Source organism: Carlito syrichta, unplaced genomic scaffold (assembly GCF_000164805.1).
Source record: "Carlito syrichta isolate Samal-C Ts95f unplaced genomic scaffold, Tarsius_syrichta-2.0.1 Scaffold308051, whole genome shotgun sequence".
Taxonomy (NCBI): Eukaryota; Metazoa; Chordata; class Mammalia; order Primates; family Tarsiidae; genus Carlito; species Carlito syrichta.
This window is the reverse complement of record NW_007252147.1, coordinates 148,387-172,754: the sequence shown is the minus strand read 5'-3', so window position 1 is coordinate 172,754 and position 24,368 is coordinate 148,387. Positions and strand designations below refer to the sequence as shown.

General features: G+C 40.5%; 1 protein-coding gene across 1 annotated transcript; it reads right to left on the bottom strand.

Moving 5' to 3' along the window:
- Positions 1–1,842: 1,842 nt before the first annotated feature.
- On the bottom strand, positions 1,843–20,052 carry DNASE2B (deoxyribonuclease 2 beta). The gene is made up of 7 exons (XM_008064788.1): positions 19,893–20,052; positions 16,246–16,423; positions 9,014–9,095; positions 6,060–6,221; positions 4,601–4,798; positions 2,186–2,613; positions 1,843–1,897 (listed from the first exon to the last, which is right to left on the bottom strand). Exons 1-6 carry the CDS (start codon positions 20,003–20,005, stop codon positions 2,267–2,269), a joined length of 1,080 nt encoding a protein of 359 aa, XP_008062979.1. The 5' UTR covers positions 20,006–20,052; the 3' UTR covers positions 1,843–1,897; positions 2,186–2,266.
- Positions 20,053–24,368: the final 4,316 nt, after the last annotated feature.

Genomic DNA, 24,368 nt, shown 5'->3' with positions numbered 1-24,368 from the left:
GTCTTCTGGCTGTTTAAAATATGTAGTGCATTTTTGTTAGCTATAGTCACCCTTCTGTGCAAGAGAACACCAGAATATATTTCTCCTATCTAACGGTAGTACTGTTCCCATTGACCAAATGCTCCTCATCTTCCCTTCCCCCTACTCTCCCCCATTTTTGGTAATCTCTATTCTGCTCTTAATTTGTATGAGATCAGTATTTTTAGATTCCAGATGTAAGTGAGATCACATTCCAAGACTCTTTATATTATGGACTCTGATTCTGATTCCCCTCTCTTCAGATTGTTTTATTGAGCGTGGGATGCAATCACTTTCTGGAAGGTCTGGATATACCCTTCGAGGGAGAAAGCCCCACCTTACCCATTGTATATTTTTAGTTCAGAGGAATTTCTTCACTTATGCTTTTTCCTTTTTGGTCATCCCTGTCTATACCATTGGATCAAGTTTTGACCCTCTTCATCTTTAAAATTGTGATCTTGCACTTTTTGATTTTTTGCTTATAATTATTTTATTGGGATTATTTATACTCAGACGCCCTCTGAAGGGCCAATGTTTTTTCCTGGCCTCTTTATGTTTTCAAACATGTAAGATAGCCAAATAAGGTTCCACATACTCATAGTTTATGCTTGCTTTAAGAAAATCAAAGTCAGCTTTTTCTCTGTTTGTCATTGAACCTGTGCCATTAGGTCTCATGAATTTTGGTCGGTATTGAGATATCAAGATATATATTATCCTAGGTTGCATGATTTCTTTTCATTGTTATTAAATAGCATGGCCTCAGAGGTCAGATGGACTTCTATGGTACTAGAAAAGTTGTTGAAACTCTGTAAGTCTCAGTTTTTCTTGTCAAGAACATGGGGATAATAACCATTTCTAATGCATAAAATTGTTATGAAGATTAAGAATTTAATTAATCTTGAATTAATTACTGTCGGCTAAATGTCTACTACATAGTAAATGCCCAGTAAGTGCTAGCTCTAATTATTGTTGTGATGACTTTTACTAGGCTGCAAGTGTCTGGAAATTGTGAACCATACATACATATCTCGAATTTTATTAAGCAATTAGTACTTAACACAAGTTTATTATTATTTATATATATAATATTAGGTTTAATGATAAGAATACCAGAAAAAAGAAATATACTGAAAGTAAGATCATTAGACTTTGGTTTCTTTATGTTACACTTCTTTATTTCCTTCAATTTGGCGAGTTGCACTTATATAGTTCTATTTTCTCTTGGTATGACTTTAACACTTTTCTTGAAAAAATATTAGTCATTTCTAAAACTTTCTTTTGTCTTTTTTTTTTTTTTTTTTGCTGGGTGGATGCAATTCAAACTCAGATTCCACCAGTATTTTTAAATGTCAACTATGTGTCAGGCTCTGTGCTAGGTGCTTGAACATACGGAGCCGTTATCTTCCTTTCATAGCTGGAAAAAAAAGGAAAGCTCAGAGAATTTAAGTGAATGACCCAAGGTCATATAATTAGTAAGTAGTAGCTGTAAGATTGACAATTAAGATGACCAAAAACCAATGAGGAAGGACATTAGGAGCAATATGGTCAAGTAGTATGGAAGTATAGAGAGAGAGTTGGGTTTGTTTTTTTTTTTTTAATTCTTCAAAAAAGGATGAGGAAGAGAGTCAGGAAAGTCTCTGTGAAGAAGAGGAAGTTTAACCTACAAAATAGCCAGTTGACTAATCTGAAAAAAATATTTTTCTATTTTTCTATTTTATTTTTCTATTTTTTTTCCTCTGTTCTCATTTTAGTTATGTATAATAGTTTATGGCATATAAATCCAAGTAAATAAATTACCACCAGTTAGAAGATAAAATGGCAAACAGGAAAATGTTTTATTTTATGAGAGGTGGATTGTGAATATATTCACAGGCTTTTTCTTGAGTTGGTTTCATACTCTGTTGCCCAGGCTGTAGCACAGTGGCGTGATAATGGCTCACCTCAGTCTTGACCTCCTGGGTTCAGGGGATCCTTCTGTCTCAGCCTCTTGAGTAGCTGGGACTATAGGCATGCACCACCATGCCCAGTTAATTTTGGGGGCTTTTATGGAGATGAGACCTCACTATGTTCCCCAGGCAGGTCTTGAACTCCTGGGCTCAAGCAATCCTCTTACTTCAGCCTCCCAAAGTGCTGGGATTACGAGCATGTGCCACCGCGCTCAGCACACAAGCTTTTATTATATAAAGAATGACTCTAATGGAAGAAACCCACTATCACTGTTTTCAATGCTAGTACATATGTCCTTTCATCAAGTTGAGTTACAGCTCTCATAATACAAAACTAATCCTTGAAATGCTTGGTAAATATGCCGATTCTGGGTGCAGATGAATCCTCCACTTCTAAAGGCTTGCTGGGGGCTCCGATTCAGGTCTCCAATACATGTCCAGTGATTTCTGATGCCCTTTTGGGAAATACACCACTTGGCATGATCCTGATAAGAGCTGAAATACGAATGTCGCGATAACTTAATTGCTTTGATATTGTGGACGTGGTAAGGAAGGGAGCAGTTGGAAGGAAGCTCTTGTCTTTTTCGCTGCCAGGTTTCTGTTAGCAAGTGCGTCTTCAGTCGTTGAGCCATCCAGCCTGCAAAGATGTCTAGAGTTTAGAAGGAGAAAGATAATGAATTTGGTGTTAACAGTTAAGTTCCTGAAAAAATTCTCAGGAATGGAAATCATCACTCACTCCTGATACGTAGATGTCACAAGACCAGTAATAACAACATAACTGAGGTAGTGGATGAGGAAACATTTTATAAATGCTAAAGTGATATGCAAATACAAATTTTTATCATTATTACAATGATGATTTTGGCACCTGCAAATGTCTTCTGTTCCACACAACCAAGGGAGCAATATATGTTTTTGTTCTGGAAAGACCTTTGAAAAGAATAGGCCTAAGAGAAGAGAAGCAATCAGAGGCCAGTTTCTAAGGATCATTGTAAACCATGCCAAAATGTTTAGATTGTCCTGAAATCAAAGGAGAATTTTAAAGAAATATTAGCGAAGAATTAATTATTAATAGAAATTAATGAATATCAATTGAAAGGCAGTGTGCAGGATGTATTGGCAAGGGCAGGTCAAAAAGAGATAGGAAAACATAAAGTTGTCGCAATAACTGAGACAATAAACACAGGTGTGACCTGTGGCAGTGGCAGAGAGTTTGGAGAGGATTTTATAAATGTGAGCATTATTAAGGATCTGGAACTGAATTTGATGGTTGACAGAGGAGTGAGAAAAAGAAGAGACCTAGAATGACTGGGTGATTGTGCAGAATACACGAAAATGGGGAAATTTGTGGAGGGTAATGGTGAGGGGAGTTTGCCATGTTGAACTTGGTGTGGCTGTACCACCTCCAAGTAGAAATGTCCCAGCACTGTTGAATACATCAGTCAGCACAGAGGTGTTGGGTAGGGATCCAGACTTGGGAATCATTTGGGGGTTTGCTGGAATTGCCCAGCAGGGGTATAGAGAACTAGATTGGAAAGAGTAGAGGACCACAATCACCCAAGGAGTAGTTAGAGGAGGTGGACCTGGCAGAAGAGACTTAAAAGGAGTGGGAGGAAGACCAAGAGATTGCATAATCCCAAAAATCAGTCAAGAGGAGTGATTCAGAAAGGAAAGTGTTTCAACAGTGCCAAATTCTGCAGAGATTATTTCTCTCCTGTTAAGTTTTGGCTCTCTGGGGTCGAACACAGGACTTGGCTAGCAGTAGGCATTCAGTGAATTTTATTCATTGCATAAAGGAAGGAAGCAAGCAAATAAGGAAGACAGACAGTGAGGTCACGGAAGACAGCCAGTAGTGATTGGTGAGAGAGTAGAGTGTCTACAGACCGAAGCAAGATGTAGTGAAGGAACATTGAGCAAGAGAAGACCCTGAAGAGGTTTCCAAAAAAGAAATCTAGAAGAAAAGGAAAAATGGAGATGGAAGAGATTTAGAATTGAGGGGAAGGTTTTAGGCATGCTTGTATGCCATGAAGAAGGAGCCTGGAGAGGGAGAGGGTAGACGAGGAAATGGGAGAATAGATCAAGTAGACAAATCAAGGAATTCTGAGGTTGGGGTAGGTTCCAGATCAAGGGGCACATCACTTCTTTTGAAGCGGGGGAGGAAATGGGTAAAAAGGAAGACAGATAAGGTTGGGAGTGGGGTGAGGGTGCGATATCAAAGTGGTTTGTCCCTGGTGATCTTTGTTCTCTTTATGAAGGAGAGAGTGAAGCTATGAGTGAGGGGGTGGGATAGCATAAAAGGCTTGAAAGTAAGGAAGGCTTAAAACAACTGCTTAGGGAATAGAAGAAGAGGAGATGGCTGTGGCTTCGTGCCAAGCAGAAGCTGGAGACTGTGAGTTTTCCCTGGCCCCTGGAAGGATGGTTGTGAGATCCTTTTGTGGTTGGCTCAGCAACTCTGCTATTCAAGTGGAAATGGCTAATGTTTGAATGGATCCTTGATTTCCTCTTTCCCTTTCCTTCTTCTTTGCTTTCTTTTTTTCTGTCTCTCTTCTCCTGAACAATCAGAATATTTCTCCTAAGCAATCATAGTGCATCCAACAGAGTTATACAGCATACTGTTTGATAATGGTCTTTCATACCATCAAGAAAAGAATCCGATTTTGCAAAGTGGAGGAAATTTTGCCCCTGGGCCGACTGAAGTGTGGTGAGGTGCCTGCCAGGAATCTCTGATGAGCTGGACCTGGTGCACAATTGGGATATGTGAATGAGCTCCTGGTGAAAAGTGTCTGGGATGGAGCAGCTGTAGATGTTTGGGTTGCAGACCAAGAGCTGAGAATCTGAATCAAGAAACAATAATGAAAAGTGAGAATTAATACATGAATGGAAATGAAATGCCTGTTGGTATTTGCTTTTGTTGTGGATTTAAAAGCAAAACGAAAGCAAAAAAACTTCCCCTTCTTTAAACCAACAGCTTTCAAATTAATTTTGGTTAAAATAACTGATTTCTGTTGGGCACTTCCTCCTTTCCGGACATTCCATAAGTTTCACATGGGTGTTCTTACTTAATTCTCATATAGACCTTATTATTAGGTAAGTTCTCATAATTATTCTAGTGTTATGGATGAATTAACTGAGCTTTTATGTCACGTGCCCAAGTTTATGCAACTTGTAACTGATGAAGTTGATATTTAAATGCAGGTAATCTGGCCTTGGAGACCATGTTTTTATCTCGTAAATGTTCATGTACAAAATCAGAAAATTCCATGTACTGATCGCACAGCTTTAAGAATATTCAACTGCTCAATGTGTATGCCTAATCTCTGTTACTCAGCTTCCTAATCATTATGTGAACTCAACTAGTTAGATTAGAGCTTGATTTAGGTAAGATCCTTGCCATAAAATGGAAATTTGATGAGAAACATTTTGATGAGACATTTTGATGGAAATTTGATGAGAAACATTTTCTAAATCTGCTGCATCTAGGGGCAGGTCACTCTTTACCGCTATTTAGCAACCAGCCTTCTCAGTAGAAAGTGATTGATAAAGCAGTGTTTCTACTCCTCTCTCACCATAGTTTGCCAGATTGAAGTATTTTGGGCTAATTGAGCTTCAGATGTTAAGGGAAGATTGTCTGGCTCAGAGGTGTCATGTTGGACACACACACACAGAGCACTCCCTAGGTTTCTGGATCCTCAGGAGAAATATGGTGATCTGTAATCCTGTATTATTGTAGAGGCACAATATGCTGGAGCTGAGGCCTTTGAGGGAAGCCAGGGGAAAATCAGCACCCCAGTTTGTCACTATCCCCAATTTCCATGTGACATCAGTCTGTTTCGCCTATTTTTTTGTTATCTACGGCCTCTGAATAAATTCAAAGCTACTGCCCCCAACAAATTCTGTGACTTTATTGACAGATGAAGAGCCAAAGCCTGGTAAATGAGCCTGTCCAAGGCCTCACCATGGCAAAGCCAAGATTAGAACCTAGGTATCAGAGGGTTAGTGAATAGATGAACAAATGAGGTAACACATTTATTAATTCATTTCCAAATTCCTTCTTCAACACCACTGTCTCATTTTTTTCACCTGTTCTGGTTTTACCTATTGCTTCATATTGGTTGTACTTGAAAGTTACGCAGATGCCACTTTGTCCATTTCGTCTCCCCGTGGGTGGATAATCATAGCCTTCTTCAGGAATTGGAGGAAACTGGGGAATAGAATGAATCAGCCAGAACCCCTGAACTCTGTTCCACAGCAATAAACCTACCAAAGATACATTTAATGCAGACAAATCAGAGAAACAAAGCTTATTGTAAGTAGGATTCAAAGCTGCATCATCTAAGCCCATTTATACTTTAGGCTAATGTTTTATTAGACCAGTCATCACAAGGATCATGTTTATTTTTCAAATACTTCAAAAGCAATTCTGGCACACAGCACATTGCCCCATTACTGATAGGAAGCCAACACAGTAAAGGGAGTTAAGGCAGCTATCCTGTGAAGAGTTAAGAGGGATTTTGTCTTGAAGCCACAAGGAAAATTTGTTTTGGCAGAAAGCAGATTGGCTAAATTGGAATTTGACTTTGCTAAACTACCCAGGCACCTGGCAAGATTTACACAGCGGCTTCACTCCTAAGCAGCTAAGCTATTTTCAAAAGCTGGATAAAAAACAGTTGAAAGATAAAATATAAAATGAAGAAATGTACTTGCAGTAATTTGTTGTAAGAAACTGATGCTCATTTATTGGCAGAAGAGTCACCAATTGTACCAGCATACGTGGCAAAGAGAAGAAAAAAGAAACCATGCTAAAACACCCAAGTGAATTATGCAAAATAACATGAAAGCAAGTAAGGAAGAACATAGAAGGATGTTTGTCATCTTGTAATATGGCAAAAATACCCTGTCAAAAAGGTGCCCATGACTATTTCTGTGTTTGTAAATACATCAAGATAATTTTGGTATGGCAGCTAGACTTTCCAGTTCGTATATGACTATGAAAACATAAAATTTATTCGTGTTTGCTCTATTGTTAGAATGGAAACCAAACGCTTGCTAGTTATTTCTTTTTCAAATAACATGCCTTGGACCAGGCATGGTGGCTCATGCCTGTAATCCCAGCTCTTTGGGAGGCTGAGGCAGGAGGATTGCTTGAGCCTAGGAGTTTGAGACTAGCCTAGGCAATAGAGTAAGACCTCGTCTCTGTAAAAAAATAAAAAAATTAGTTGTGCATGGTAGACCCGTAGTCCCAGCTACTAGGGAGGCGGAAAGATTGCCTGAGCCTAACTGTGCCACTGCATTCTAGCCTGGGCAACACAGTGAGACCCCAACTCAAAAAAACCAATAACAACAACAAAAAACCCCAAAGAATACACCTTAAGAACACATACTGTTGTCCTACTGGTGAAAATAGGATCAATGTTTGTTGTTAAGGTGGAAAATGCTGAAAGTTCTATTGCCTAACAGAGCTGGATAACTTTCAAGAGTTCTCCTTGGTCCAGATGAGTGTGCTGATCTGCTGGAATTCTGACCTCCTGGTATGAATATCACAGACTATTAGGACATGTGTTGGCAAAGAGAACCTCTCCTCCTGACATATAGCCCCACTCCTTTCCAGTCTTTTGTTTTTCCAAACCCTTGAAGTAACTAATAGGATGGAAGAGGAACATTGGTAGGAGATTATTAGAGGTGAGGTTAGAGAATGTGGTGTGTTATAAAAATGGTTGGGTTCCATGTAAATAGGATCATCGGAAGAGCAACTTTGCTAAATAAAAAACATTTCCTCCTCGTGACCTTTGACAGCCATTACAAATTAGACTCCTAAATCAGAGACTGCAAAATAGCAGCCCATGGGCAAAATCCAACCGACAGAGACATGTTATCAGGTTTGCAGAGTATTTTTAAGACTTTGAATTTATTGCTAACATTTAACAACTGGGGAGATTTTTTCACAACTGCTAAATTTTCAACATCTCCTGAAAAATTGCATCCTCATCAGGCAAGCTGAGTGGTAACTGTTCCCTTTAGACCAAGTACTAGTTCAGATCACTTTACTTGCTAACATCACTCGCCTGTTTCCTGAAGCCATTTATGTTTAGAACATTCTGAAGAATACTTGTTGCCATGGAAAGTTGTTCATGATATATTAAATTGAAAAAAGGTTGAAAAAATAATCACTACAATAGTTCTGAAAAAAGGCTGTAAAATATGGATTTTAGACAAATCAAAAGGATACAGCATGGTTAGCTGATGGGTATTAGGATTACAGATTTTTTTGTTTTCCTGCCTTTTGAAGTCTTCTGTAATGCATAAACATATATGCATAGTTTATAAATAGAAAAATCACAAAAGTTAGTATAATAAAAAATAAAAAGTTAGTATAATAAAAAATAAATAATAATGGATAGTAGCAATATAGAACAAAATATAGAACAAAAATTACTATAAAATCTATTTTAAAATACTTTTTTAAAATGTTGATTTCCAGAGAAACTGTACATTAAGAAGAGTTAGTTTTACTTTATGTAAATTATGCCTCAAAAAAATCTAACTAAAATTTATGTGTGTACATACACTACATACACACATACATATATACACATATATTCCTATTCATGTATATATATAAAGTATATAGACTTGCTGATAATCCCAGTAGTCAATGCCTGGATTTCTGCTATAAAACATATATTTGAAGATATGTTAAAAAAAAAATAAAGGGGGCAGAGCACAGCATCAATAGGGGTACCAGGCAGAGTGGGAACCAACAGGAGGCCCAAACATGATGACCCCTTGTATACCTAATCCTGAATTGTGCCCCACATCTTTAAAATACAAATACAAATAAAACAAAATGGAATTTCTAAAGAGAGGATTATAAAGTCAAATCATATCATTATATTATAGCCTGTTATATAAAAATCATACATTTCAATAACTCAAAATAGACTATTAGAAGGAATATACTATTAGTAGAGAATATAAGAACACTCAAGATGCAGTGTTTAAGAAAACGTTGATTTCCAATGGGAATGATAAACCAAGAGCCTTTGTCATACCTTTGGTGTGTCCATACTTTCTGCTGTAATTCACAGATTTAGGGACTCCATCATTGTATATTAGATAGGCTGTGTTATTACTCTGCAGAAATATATTAGGGTTAAAATGATGTAAATCTTCCACTTACAGATGCTCACAACATTTCTACCAGCTACCCAGCCTGCAATACAGAGCTTTCATTAATACACATGAGAAGCCATCCATTCCCCTAATAGGCAGCTTCCCCATCAACATGAATTCTGTGACATGCCAGACAGGGCAAAGGAAGTCCATTCTCAACCGAGCATGATTTCAGCTCACGTGACAGGAGCTTTATGCATTGCTATCTCTGCAGGAGGGCAATATTCCTACTTTTCTTGGTTGTTTTGGAACCAGTTTTCTGATTAAGCAACAGTGTATAATAAAGGCACACTGAGTTATTTGTTCAGGAAAGGAAGTAGGAACAATCAACCAAGGATTACACCTGGGTTTTGTTTTTTTTTTTTCCATTGATATTATAGGTACAGTGCAGAACCGGCTGTCAGTATCTAATTTCCTATGCCTATGTTATGCTTCACTTCACTGATTGGTCATAGCTTTGTGCTTAATTAGGATTCCTCATTATCTGTTCCTCCTTCCTCCCAGATATGGGAGGATTTTTCTGCCAACCATTTTTTCAGTGTCATTTCACCTTTCCAACTGGATATTTTCCTGCTTGAAAAAGGAGGTGAAATTGAATGTGTGATAATGGATTGCCTCTGGTAAGGCAAAATAGGAGTCCATTTTCTAAATAGCCAAATCTATGAGCCAAAATAAAGCTATTATTTTGATAGCGTCCCTTTGTCATGCTTTGGAAACCTGCTAATATTTGTTCTGGATGGTTCCATTCCATTCAGGACGCAGTGATTTTTATTGAAGCCAACAATGCTGATATTTTAAAAACTCAGTGATATAATTAGAAGTAGGAAAGAGCCACTTATCTCCTTAAAACAGGCCCTTGCTTTTCTTTCAGAAAACAGTTGCGTAGTCACTTGATGTAATCAACAGCATTTCAAAACATGCACAACACAGTCTACATAGCATTCTTGGCTACTGTGTTTAGGAGTATCCTGGATAGTAAGCCATATTCTTACTCTCATTTTCCACAGAGAGTCAGTTATTCTATGAGCCTACATTGAATGTAGTGACAAGGCCATTTGTGTACCTTTAGGGTGCACCATGGAGGGACTCTGGAAAGGAACTTTGTTCTTCATAATAGATGAAGTTTATTATTCTAATCAAAAGTGTAGCAGCCAGCTAAGGTTGGATGGGTTGTAGTTTTAGCGGGAAGAGAGGCTATTGATAAGGGATAAAGACGGTGGACTTAAGAAGAGGTAGACACAGGTGTGTGCCTTTGGACGTCTTTATTCCTTTGAATACATATGTTGGGTATTGTTTTGACTATTGCGTGTTGAACAAGAGGGTTACAATCTCTGCCCCTAATCTAGCAGGAAATATAGACAGGCAAGTACCATGCAACCACAATCTAATTTGATGTTCATAAAGGTATGTAGAAGGTTCCTCCTTACAAAGACAAAAGATGGTAGACAATTCCGAATGTAACCCAGCTGTTGGCCTTGGTCTCCTTGACTTTTGAGATTTAAAACCAGTTGGTCTGATCTTGCATTCCACTTTCTGTTAGAAGTCCAGCCGGGCTTGGTGGCTCAGCCTGTAATCCCGCGCCTTTGGGAGGCTGAGGTGAGTGAATTGCCTGAGCTCGCGGGTTCGAGACCCGCCTGGGCAGCAAGACCTCATCTCTACAATAAATCAAAAAATCAGCCGGGCGTGGTAACGCGCACCTGTAATTCCGGCTACTTGGAAGGCTGAGGCAGAAGGATCGCCGGAGCCCAGCAGGTCGAGGCTGCGGTGGCCGGGAGCAGCCACTGCACTCCAGTCTGGGCAACAGAGTGAGACTCCAACTCAAAAAAAGAAAAAAAAGTCCAATTTCGGGTCAAGAAGTCAGGGAGGGAGCTATGTCCTCATCGTCACTTCTGGCATGTAATCCCAGCTTCCAAAGACCAGTAAGTCTTACCTGGATATCACCCACCACTGTTGCTCTCTTCTTCTGGCTCTATGCCAATCAGACATGAAAATAAGTCCCTTTAGTGTCATTCCCCAAACCCCTTGAACCAATAGCTCAAGACATTGTGTGTGAGCAGGTTTTACTGAAGGTAAGAAATAGTAGCTGGTCACGGTGGCTCAAGCCTGTCATCCCAGCACTTTGGGAGGCCGAGATGAGGGGATTGCCTGAGCTCATGGTTTCGAGAACAGCCTGGACAACTTGGCAAGATCACATCTCTACAATAAATTTTTAAAAATTAGCTGATGGGGGTAGCATGTGCCTGTAGTTCTGGCTACTTGGAAGGCTGAGGCAGAAGGACTGCCGGAGCCCAGCAGGTTGACGCTGGGGTGGCCACGAGCGTGACATTGCACTCCAGCCTGGGCAACGGAGTGAGACTCCGACTCAAAAAAAAAAAGGAAGAAAGAAATAGTGACAGGTTTTACATCACCGCAAGATACTGCCATGATCTCCCTCCATGTTTCTTACACTTGTAAATTCCTGGTTCCCTCTGCCTCCTGTTTTGTTTTGCAGGGGAATGAACTCTTTTTCCTTCCTAGGGTCTGGGGCTACCTTGCACCTCCCAAGATCTGTATTCTGCCAGATTAAAAGCCATTTACTCCAACTAAGGTAAATGACAGAGGTTTTTCGATGTTTCTCTTTCCCTTTTCCTCCCCCAGTAGTCTCTGAAATAGAGAAGGGAACAATGCATTTATTTTCTCGTAATGGATTATGTTCTTGTTCTCCATGCCCAACCTCAGAAAGCAGAAGCAGTTGCAGACAGTTTTCATTTCACAAAATACCATTGATTTTTGAACCGCACTTATATGCAAACTTTTAAAAAATAAATATATTTGAAAATTTGGGGAGATTTTCAACAATTTGGAAAAACTCGCAGATGAATCATGTAGCCTAAGAAATATCAAACAATTAAGGAAAAGTTGGCTGGGCTTGGTGACTCAGCCTGAAATCCCAGCACTTTGGGAGGCCGAGGTAAGGGAGATTGTCTGAGCTCACGAGTTTGTGACCATCGTGGGCAAATTGGTGAGACCTCGTCTCTACAATAAATCAAAAATTAGCCGGGCATGGTAGCACATGCCTGTAGTTCTGGCTACTTGGAAGGCTGAGGCAGAAGGATCACCAGAGCCCAGCAGGTCAATGCTGGTGTGGCTGTGAGTGTGCGTGTCACTGCACTCCAGCCTAGGCGATGGAATGACTCAAAAGAAAAAAAAGAGAAAATGTTAAGTATGTTGTGAATGCATGAAATATATGTAAATACTAGTTTACTTTGTTTACTCCCACAAAATATACATAAATCTACTATTAAAAGTTAAAATTAATGCACCCAAACAATTACAGACCGTACCTGGCACCATTCACAATTGATAGAAATTTAAACAAACATAAAGATGGAGTATTGCCATAACTGCATAAAATTAACTGTAGTAAAAGTACTATACGACTGTAATAATTTTATAGCAACCTCCTATCTCTATTGAGATGAGCTCAAGTGTTGTGACCCTTAAAATGCTTAAATTTCAGCTTAAATGCATGTGATGCAAATCATCTCCACATGAGCTGCTCCTCTCTTCAGTACGTTTCATTTCATATCACAGTACAGAGTGACATCTCATGATTCTTGCATATTTTTCACTGTACTTAGTTCAATCCTATAAACCTTGAAGAAACACCCTAGGACCCATATTCACTGCCAGTAATGGAGCTGGAAGTGCTCCCAAGGAGTGGAGAAAAGTCATGACATTACAAGAAAAGTTGAATTACTTGATAAGTAATATAGGTGGAGATCTACAGCCATAGTTATCTGCTATTTCAAAATAAAAGAATACAGTGTAAGGTCCATTATGAAAAAAATAAAATGAAATTCATGAAGCTGTCACTGCAGCTATGCCAGGAGGCATGAAAACATTGCACTTTTGCAAAAAAACCCTTTCTATCTCATAATGAAAGTGCAGCTCTTATATGGATGCAGAGTTTCTATAAGAAAGTCTATTGACTAATGTTGTTCAAGAAAAAAACAAAGTCATTATATGACAACATAAAGCAAAAAGGTGAAGGACCTAAAGCTGGAGAATTTAATGCCAGCAAAGGATGGTTTGATAAGTTTAGAAAGAGCTTTGTCTTTTAAAATGTCCAAATTAGAGGAGAAGCGGCTTCTGCCAACCAAGAGGCAGGAGATGAGTTCCCAGACACCATTAAGAAAATCATTGAGGAGGCTAGGCATGGTTGCTCATGCATGTAATCTCAGCACTTAGGGAAGTAGAGGTGAGAGGAATGCCTGAGCCCAGGAGTTCAAGACCAGCCTGGGCAATATGGCAAAACCTCGTCTCTACAATAAATAAAAAAAAAATTAGCTGGGTGTGGTGGTGCACACCTGTAGTCCCAGCTACTTGGAAAACTGAGTTGGAAGGATCGCCCGAGTCCATCAGGTTGATTGTGCCACTACACTCCAGCCTGGGCAATGCGGTGAGACTTTAACTCAATTTTTTAAAATGAGGAGAAAGGATATCTGCCTGAATAGATTTTTAATGCAGATGAAATTGCTCTATTCTCTGGGGAAAATGTCACAAAGACATTCATTAGTAAGAAAGAGAAGTAAGCATAAGGATTTAAGGCAGGAAGGGATAGGTTAACTACTACTTTGTGCAGATGCTGTAGGGTTTATAATCAGGACTACCCTTATCTATAAAGCTGCTAGCCCCCAAGCCTTGAGGGGAAAAGATATATGCCAGCCACCAGTCTTTGGATTGTACATCAAAAATTTTTTTCCTAGAGTAGTCCCATTGATGCTTTATTCCTGAAGTCACGAGGTATCTTGTCAGTAAAGAACAGCCTTTCAAAGTTCTTTTGAAATTAGACAATGCCTCTGGTCACCAAAAACTTCATGAGTTCAACATCAAAGGCACCGAAGTTGTCTACTTGCCTCCAAACATAACATCTCTAATTCAGCTCCTAGATCAGGCTTCATAAGGATCTTTAAGGCTCATTATACACAGCACTCTCTGAAAAGGATTGTGGAAGAGAGTCCTAATAGAACATCAGACAGTCTGGAAGGATGACACCATTGAAGATGACTTTGTTGTTATAGAAAAAGCCGTGAAGGCTATCAAGCCTGAAACAGTAAATTCTTGCTGGAGAAAACTGTGTCCAGATGTTGTGCATGACTTCACAGGACTTATGATAGAGCCAATAAAGGAAATTATGAAAGAGAACATGGATATGGCCAAAAAGGTGGCATGGGGGATGGTTTCAACATATGGATTCTGGAGAAGTTCAAGAGCTAATAGATACCTCACCAGAGGAACTAACAGAAGATGTCTTGGTGGAGATGAGTGCTTCTGAACCAGTGCCAGATGGCATAGAAAAAGCAGTGCCAGTAAACAGATCGACATTAGACAATCTGGAAGAAGGGTTCTGATTATTCAAGACTGCTTTTAACTTCTTTTACAACATGAACTCTTCTGTGATGTGGGCATTGAAACTAAAGCAAATGGCGGAAGAAGCATTTGTACTTCACAGAAGCATTTTTAGAGAAATGAAAAAGCAAAACATCAGACAGAAATGATCATGTATTTTCACATTAAAGTCACACTAAGCGTGCCTTCCTCTCTTGCCTCCCCTTCCACCTCCTCCACCTCTTCTACCTCTGCCAGCCCTGAGATAGCAAAAGCAATTCCTCCTCTTCCTCCTCTTCCTCAACCTACTCCATGGGAAGACAACAAGGACGAAGAGGTGAATGATGATCCACTTCCACTTAATAAATAGTAAGCATATTTTCTCTTTCTTAGGATATTCTTGATAGCATTTTCTTTTCTCTAGCTTGCTTTATTGTGAGACTGCGGCATATAATATATGACATACGAAATATGTGTTAATCAACTGTTCATGTCAACAGGAAGACTTCCGGTCAACAGTAGGCTATTAATAGTCAAGTTTTGGGGAGTCAAAAGTTACATGTAAATTTTTGACTGAGTGAAGGTTGATGCTCCTGACTCCTGCACTGTTCAAGGGTCAAATGTAGTCTATTTATTCAAAGGAGGGTTGTTGTCAAGATTAAATCATTTTTTCAAAGCATCTAGGACAGTGCTTGGTGTATCACGTGTTCTCAAATAGCCTACAAATAAAGTTTAACTTTGTAACTCAGCCATGAGGCGTGGTCTTAAGGGCAGATGAATAAAGTGAATATTACCACACACAGTAACAACTCCCTGCACATTTTGAGTAAATCCTTAGATATACATGTGCAGTAGCGCTAGAGGCTAAAACAGTATTGTCATGGGCATGAGATTACTTGGCATATGTAAAGAGCCAGCACAGAGCCCGGCCTATGATAGAAATTGAGTCATTTTATATATTTACTTCTCGATAAGTTATTGTTAGGAAATGGAGACATGATTGTAATTGGATGATAATTATTGCTCGATTTTGACACCCTTGGTAGGAAAGCAGTATCTTGAAACTGAACAACAGATGGTGCCTGGAACATTGGGAGGCTGCCCACATTAAGCCAGCAGGCCTACTTACCTATGCCTCCTTGGCTGGACAGCTCATTGTCTGATGAAGTCCAGATAGCAGGTTTAATCTTCATTCAGGCAAGCTCGTTCTACGGCCTTGAACTAGAGCCCTAGTTCTCAAGCTGCCCTTTGGAAAATAATTAATTAAAAGAGAAGATAAAGTAGAACCTTTTCTTTGGATCATGGTTACTCATCAATGCCATGACATAAACAATCCATACCTTATGGCACATTGATCACAGATCTATATTGCCTTTGGCAACAGAGGCTTGTCTTCCTGTTGCTTTTGGGATGAAGAAGAAAACAGGTACTGAGCAAATTGGCAGATGTTTTGGCAGCCAGAAGACTTCAATATATGGTTAGTTCACGTCTCGCTCAGTGATCCCACCGGACAGGGTGCTGAGTGGACCAACAATTCGGCATTGCGGTAGAGTAGGATGACATGTCTCCTGAGGTGTTGGCTAGATTGATTCAGATAGCTATCCTGAGCTAGCTCTGAGGTAGCTAATTTGAAGGTGCTAGGATCGGGGGTTGGGTGGGGAAGTAGGAAAAATCTTTTGAAAGCTTTGGATTCTGTTGTACGCATTGTATGTGATTAAATGAGCAATTAACTACAACATACCTTAGAAGCATAGGCTTCATATAGCTGTTGTAATGTTCTTCCCAAAACACTGCTGGTCATATTCATTAGCTGCTCGCTCCTCCTCCAGTTTCTAATTGTTGAGTCTAGGTACAGGTACTCTAACCCAGTCTCTCCACTTTCCTTGTTTTGTCTTTTAGGTAACTTATAAAAGGTAAACCTAACAAAGGAAATAATTACGAATTACTAACATTTATTGAGCACTTTCCTTTACTTGATTTTCACAGAAGGCCTCTATGAAAAGGGATTTGTTCAGGCTCTCTGCATCTTCTTCCACCCTTATGTTTGTTCCTCCTCAGAGAAGAAATATGACTCTGACTGGGTATAGGAGGGGTCCGTGAGGTGAAAGTCCATGTACATTGAGAGTTACTGTTGCTTTCACAGTCCATATGGTGACAGTGGGGAGAAGGACAAAGCCCACACCTGGACTGGAGAGGTCTTGATTCTCTTCTGCTATAGTGCTTGGTGGGCCCAGCTATTTGCAGCTGGTTGGCTACAAGATGTGGGTTGCAGGGTAGGCTGAGTCTCCCTTGAGCCTCTGGCCTAAACTGCCTGCTTCAGCTCAGTTAATCAGAATCTTCTGCCTTGACAATTTGGGGCCAAGACCCACTAACGAAGTAGGTTTTTCTTTCCTTTACTAATTGTTTTCTGTTTGTATATCTCCTCTGGGATATCTCACGGGGAGGCGAGGTGGTTGGGCCCAGATTGCACTCAGGCATTTTTGGATTACGTAGCTCAGGGTTTCTCAATATATTCTGTTCACATTTTGAACCAGATTATTCTTTGTTGTGGGAGTTGTCTTGTGCCTTGACAGGGATCCCTGGCCTCTACTTATTATATGCCAGTGATACCCCCAAGTTGTAACAGTTAAAATTGTCTCCTGATATTGTCAGGAATCCTCTGAAGGCAAAATTCCCCTTAGTTGAAAACCACTAGTCTGGTCAAATACTTTCTAATAACATGAATCCCGCAGTTAATCCTTAAACATCTACAGTGCATTAAACATTATAATACATACACTATTACGAGTCTCACACTGTCCACAGAAGCTTCATACTCTTTACTTGCCTCTCTTCAGTCTTATACCTTTATTGAGTGAGTGGTGTCTACTTGATGGTTTCTTAGTAAATTGTAGCAGTCTGGCCACAAGTTGCTCACAGTCTCTCTGACAGATATTGCTGAGTAATATGTCCATTCACTTGTGGCAAAAGATACATTTTTATATATTAATCACAATTTCATGGCCCACCAGCAAGAGGTTTGTAGACTATCCGTGTGCCATGGCACACCCATTGAGAACTAGTATTTTTAAACATTGCTCCTGGGTGACTGTCTCTATTTATGTGTGCAAGAGTCCTGAACCTATTTCTAGCTCAGACCTCTGTGTTGAGGTCCAGATAAATGTAAACACAAAGATGTCCCAGAAACATCCAACTCCATATTTTTGGAACCAAGTTTGTAATATTTTGTTCCACACCTGTTGGTTCATCCCACACTAGAAGGAAACATAGCCGTGTAGTCACAGAAGCCAGAAACCTAACGTCTTTCTTTACTTTTTTTTTTTTTTTTTTTGAGTCAATCTCACTCTGTCGCCCAGGCTGGAGTGCACACTCACGGTCACCCTAGCAGTGACATGCTGGACTCAGGCCATCCTTCCACCTCAGCCTTCCAAGTAGGCGGAACTACAGGCACGGACTACCATGCCTGGCTAATTTTTTGATTTATTGTAGAGACAAGGTCTCACCAAGATGCCCAGACTGGTTCTGAACCCCTGGCTTCAGGCAATCCTCTCGCCTCGGCCTTCCAAGGTGCTGAGATTACAGGCTGAACCACCATGCCCAGCCACATCTTTCGTAACTTCTCCCAACCTCCTGTCCTCTGCAACTCATGCATTACCAAGTCTTCTCAGCACGTTTCTGCCTCTGCGTTTGTGCTGCTACTCCTTTACCTCTTCTCACCTGCACGGCTGCAGAAGTCCTCCTCATCTTGTGACTCTACGCTGACCCCCATCCAACTGGACTTCACAGTACTGCTGTGAGACTTCCTAAAATGTGCATCTGAGCAGGACACGCCCCTGCTTGAAGGCTTTCAGTAGGTCCCTTTCAATGTCAAGTTCACACCCCACGAAGCCCTTCATGTCTCTAGTCTCATCTCCCACCATTTTCCCATGTTCTCCTGAAGCTCCCGCAATATCAACCTGCCTGGCAACTCCCAACTTTCCATGTTGCTTCTTGCCCATCTCCTCATTGCTCCTTCATTGGCCCGAGACACCCCTGCCTCTCCCTTCTGGCTACTTCATGATTGTTTGGAAAACAGCCCCAAAACTACTTCTTCAGAGAAGCCCCTGGGATCTTTGTTCCCCAATGCCCATCTATGCCCTTACCATATACCTGTGAGCTCCTTGAGGGTAAGAACTGTTTTGTTTATATTTGCATTTTCTTTCTTTCTTTCTTTCTTTCTTTCTTTCTTTCTTTCTTTCTTTCTTTCTTTCTTTCTTTCTTTCTTTCCTTCCTTCCTTCCTTCCTTCTTTCTTTCTTTCTTTCTTTCTTCTCTTCCTCCTCCTCCTCCTCCTCCTCTGTCTCTCTCTCTTTCTCTCTCTCCCTCCCACCCCTTGTCAGAGTCTTACTCTGTTGCCCAGGCTGGAATGCAGTGGACAATCACAGCCACTGCAGCCTCGACCTGCTGAGCTCAGGTGATCTTCCTGCCTCAGCCTTCTAAATAGCTGAGACTACACAAACGCACCACCATGCCTGGCTAATTTTTTTTTTAATTTTTGAGATGGGGTCTCGCCATGTTGCTTAGGGTGATATCAAACCCCTGGATTCAGGCATTCCTTTCTCCTTTGCCTCCCAAAGTGCTGGGATTACAGGCATAAGCCACCGTAATTGGCTCATATTTGTACTTTCAAAACTCAGCACAGGGCATGATATGAGCTCAGTAACTGCTAGAAGACTGAGGGAGCGAGAATATCTGGGTTCTCTAGCCTGAAGTTTACACGAAAAGCTTGACAGCAACCACAGAGGCAAGCCTAAGCATTCTAATGAAAGAGTGGAAAAGTGCTCAAAGTTTTATGAGACTCCATGACTATAATGCAATGCTATGTTTAGTGTCTTTGACACTGTGCTAGAGGCCAATGGTAGCATCCACACCCACAGCTGCCCAAGCTGCTGAACAAAATGAGGTTAGCCAAACAGTGCCATGGATGATCAGGGCCCCTCCTCCTTCTCATGAGGAGAAGCACATGGTCCAGTTTCAGAGGAAAAGCGATCTGCCTTCTCCCCTTTGTCAGAAGGACGTTGGGAGGGCTCCGTTAGGGAAAACCACAGCATAACTAAAGGAAATATCCAAATAGAGAAGCTGTCAGCTCAGTTCCACTTCTATGGCTACCAGCCTCGGCCTGCTCAGAGCAGGGAACAAGCCAGAGAGGGGCTCTCGGCTCTTCTCAGGGAGAAACTCCCACATGCCTATCCCTGTCTGGGTATTCGACACACTTGCACACTTTAGCTCCCTTTCTTTCAAAGGCAGCAGACAACTGAAAGTTCTTGCAAGGGAACTTCACCGTGTCCAACTGCCTCCCGCCCTCTGGCTTTCTGCTTGCAAACACCAAACCTGATGTGTCATTTACCTACCAATCCACAGCTTTCCCGTCTTCATTTCTGCATGATATTGTGGCTGCCCCCAGCACCCCAAAGATACCAAGGAAGAACAGAGCAAGGGTTGTTCTTAGAAGTCTGGCTGCCATTTTCTATGTCTCCATTATTTCCTGCCACGGCAGGACACTTTCCCCATCGTCTGTGGTGTCTGAGTTTCAAGGCTCTCTCAGGCTGTGCTGGCTCTGACATTTGATTCCATTTACTTCTGCTGTTTGCTGTTTGGGCATTTTCAGAATGGGACGAATCCCATGGAACATGCCAGTGTGATTCTGGGTGCCTTTGTGCTGAATTATTGGTTGGTTTGCAAAGTCACCAAAAAGGTCTGGAGGAAAAAAAAAGTGTGTGTGTGTGGGGGGGAGATGATACATAGTTAACTCTTTGAAGTGAACATTGTGTAACGTAAAGGTCAGTGGGCAGGGGAGCTTCATGCTAATAAATAGATTTTGTTGTTATTTTTGAATCGAGGTCTCACTTTGTCTCCCAGGCTGGAGTGCAGTGGCATGATCATGACCATCACGGATCCCAGCAGCCTGGGCTCAGATGATCTTTCCGTCTGAGCATCTTGAGCAGCAGGGACTACAGGTGTGTGCCACCACTCCTGGCTAATTTTTTATTTTATTTTTATTTGTAGGGACAAGGTTTCGCTGTGTTGCCCAGGCTGGTCTTGAACTCCTGGGCTCAAACAATTCGCCTACCTCAGCCTCCCAAAATGTTGGAATTACAGGTATGAGCCACCATGCCTGGCAATAAGTGGATTTTAAATTAAGTATATTTCACATTTTGTCCCTCCTGATGGACTCATTCTGAGTAAGAACAAATGCATGTGGTTCATACATTAAACAGAAATGACAAAACCTTATGTCTTAGTAATAATTAGGATGTCACTTATAACAGTCTCTCTCTTATAATGGTTTCTCTTAAGGAAACGATTGCTAAAGGATACTTTAGAGGGTTGTTTCAAAGTAAGAACAAATTTAATTGTATTTTACCAAAGATGTTTACATAGCCTCTCCACCTCCCTGGTTTGAACCACTCAATGTGGTACTTTACTTTAAAGAGGCCTCGGTGTCCAATTGGCTGTTATGCAATCAGGTAAACATATTGATTGCCCACTCTTCATGCTAAATAAAAAATGTTACAAACATCTATTTTGCCCAAAGTGTTCTTTCCCGTTCTTGAAACTGAATCTGCAGTTGAATACCAAGGGAAGATGGCCCATTACCATAACGACAATAAAAAGGTGAGGTCAATCTCTTTTTGAAGCAGGGAGGGAGTAGATTCACGAAAAGAATTTCTCTAACACATGATACTTTTAAATCTGTTGTTAAAGATGCTGGCATAGACCGGGCATGGTGGCTCATGCTGTAATCCCAGCACTTTGGGAGGCAGAGGCAAAAGGATCGCTTGAGCCCAGGGGTTCAAGACCAGCCTGGGTAACATGGTGAGAGGCCCCCGACTCAACAATTTAAAAAAAAAATTAGCAGGCGTGGTGGTGAATTTGTATAGTCCCAGCTATTTAGAAGGCTGAGGCAGAAGGATTGCCTGAGCTCAGCAGGTCGAGGTTACAGTGGTCGTGAGCGTGCCATGGCACTCCAACCTGGGTGAAAGAGTGAGACTGACTCAAAAAAAAAAAAAGAAAAAAGGCTGCTGGCATAATCAATAGCAGTTTACCTCATGCCAAGAAATTATGAAGATCATGACGGTTTAATCTGCCCCTTGGATAATGGTTCCAGTTCAGAGTCTCTTAGAGGATTCAGACCAAACTGAACCCTTGAAAATTTGATCACTTTTGTGGTAGAGCTGAAGTTGCTTACGATTCTTGGGACTTATGGAAGAGGGAGGACTTGGGTCTCTGCTTCTCCCAAGGCAGAGTTTTGTGAGGGGTACTCCAGACCACTCGCCCCATTACTCATGGTACCTGCAAAAAAGGAGGAATGCTAGACTTCATCCAAAACCTGCTAAATCAGAATCCTTCCACTTGAGCTCAGGAATCTATATTTTTAACAAGCTTATTGGTGATGCTGGTGCACCCTACATTTTGAAATGTGCTGCCCTGAGGCCAAGGCTATGCTGTGTCTGGTGGATTCATAGCCTTCTGCAGGGAGCAGACCAAATTGACTAAACCAAAAAACATTTTTCTTACCATTCCCCCATGGGCATAATTTTGATTTGTATATGTTTTTATTGAGCTCAGATAAAAGGATTTCAACAACTCCAAACTGTATGAATTTAAAAAAAAAATTTTTTTTCACGTGAAGTTTGCTCTTCTCTATAAATTAATTCTACTTATTTATTTTATCATGAGAAGCTCTTTGGTATTACAATGGTAATAACTGAACACACCAAGAGTAGAATTCATTGACGCATTTAGAAAATATAAGCGGCCGGACTCAGTGGCTCAGCCTGTCATCCCAACACTTTGGGAGGCCTAGGCAAGTGGATTGCCTGAACCTGCGGGTTCGAGACCAGCCTGGGCAACTCGGCGAGACCTCGTCTCTACAATACAACAAAAATGAGCCGGGCATGGTAGTGCGCGCCTATAATTCTGGCTACTTGGAAGGCTGAGGCTGAAGGATCGACGGAGCCCAGCGGGTAGATGCTGCGGTGGCCAAGACTTCAACTCAAGAAGAAAAAAAGAAAATATAAGCAACTTGTTTTCAGTTATGTAGGCTAAAGATAGTCAAACAGGACATAAAATAATTCCCATTTTCCTCTCCTCAGCGCATGCCCTATGATAGTAAATGATTCATAAATGTTAGCTTAGATGGTTCTTTCTACAACCTGAGCCCTTCCCATAAGGTGGTTGGGGGACATCTGTGTTAGGATGGTATTTGCTCAATCCAATTTTATTTCAAGGTCTGGAAAGGCTCTGTTAGATTGGTTTCCTTCAGATGTGAATTTCCACAAACTTTCTTATCTCCTGTCATTGCTGACCCTGATCATACTGGTTGTCAAACACCAATATTTCTTATACCACCACAACTGTGTCTAACACTGTGCCACACATTGATGGTCTTCAGAGATTTCAATATTAGCCTACAGCCTAGATTTCAGTGTTTCCTGGTTTTGACTAAACACAGAAAAGCAATTTCGAAAAAAGACAAACATTAATTTGGTGGATAAAGAAAATGCAAACTAGACAGAGTGTTTTCACAATATTATCTGATTTTAGTGTAACATCATGAAAATATCATGTCTTCCTCACAGCCTGATTACTGCTAAAAATTGTAGAAAACGCCTTCATTGTAACTTGGCTAAGTGCTACATAGTGGAGAAGTAAGAACTCTTTACTTGATAATGGGTTTTTTAGTTTACGGTTGAAGTTATATATTCAGTCATTCAATAATTCGGAAAAATCTCAGTCTTGATCTCTTTATATAGTAGCTCTTCCATATTTTCTTTATCATATCTTCCTAGTACATTTTCTGTCTCTTTCATATATTCTAGCACCTCGTGTGTCTGCATTAATCCTTCACTCTTTATTTGGATCTGTCTTCCAGTTCTCTAATTCTCTCTTTGACAATATTCACCTGTTACTTAATCTACCTCTTCCAAATAATTTTTTCTTTTTTAAAAAATATTTTCTTTAACTTTTTTATTTGTAAATTGACAAATTATAGTTTTGTATGCAAGGGTGACCCCCTAAAATATAATTATTTTTTGAAGGGTTGTCCCCTTGTAGGACAGACTTCCCCTGCTAGGTAAGTGTTTTAGGAACCCATCAGCATCAATGTACTAGCTAACATTGTTGTGAGAAGCTGTGTTTGGCTTCAGTTAAATTTTTTTTTTTTTTTTTTTAGATTCTTTCAACAGATTTGGCCATTTCATGATTTATGAGCACACCTGCCCACACCATGCAGTTTCAGCAGTTTTTGACCAAAAATGGCACAATTCCTGTGCCCCACCCTCCCTATTCACCCAATCTCACCCCGAGTGACATTTTTTTTCATTTCCCCCAGTGAAAAAAGTCCTCAAAGGGAAAGGTTTTGTAGATATGGAAGAGGTGAAACAAAAAAGGCAGAAGCACTCAAAGACATAAGACTTGATGAGCTCAAAAACTGTTTTGAGCAGTGGGAAAAAAGTCGCCTTGATAAGTGTATTGCATCAAACGGAGGGTGCTTAGAAGGTGATCGAAGTTTAAACATGTAAGAATAAATACATAATTTTTAATAAATAAATTCCAGGGTTTTTAGGGGTCCCCTATTGCGGGGGGCCGGCCACTGCAAGTTTTGGGGAGTCCCTTGGAAGATGTGGTGGCGTCGGCGAATCTGTAGGGATAGATATTAAAAGAAAGAAAGATGGAAGGATAGATATAAAGAGGAAGAAAGAGAAAGAAAGAAAGTGGACAACTGTTCAGTGAAATGAGCAGAAGCCTTTTATTGAAAGTTACAGCAGGTATTTATCCCAAAATTTTACACAGGCAGTCTCACAAGTCTTTCACATGAACACAAG

Coding starts and splice junctions, on each gene's coding strand:
- DNASE2B (XM_008064788.1), bottom strand. CDS start 20,005: ATGGCAGCCAGACTTCTAAGAACAACCCTTGCTCTGTTCTTCCTTGGT. Junction 16,424..19,892: donor GACGGGAAAGCTGTGGATTG/GTAGGTAAATGA, acceptor TTCCTTTGTTAG/GTTTACCTTTTATAAGTTAC. Junction 4,799..6,059: donor CAACCAATATGAAGCAATAG/GTAAAACCAGAA, acceptor TTCTTGATTCAG/ATTCTCAGCTCTTGGTCTGC.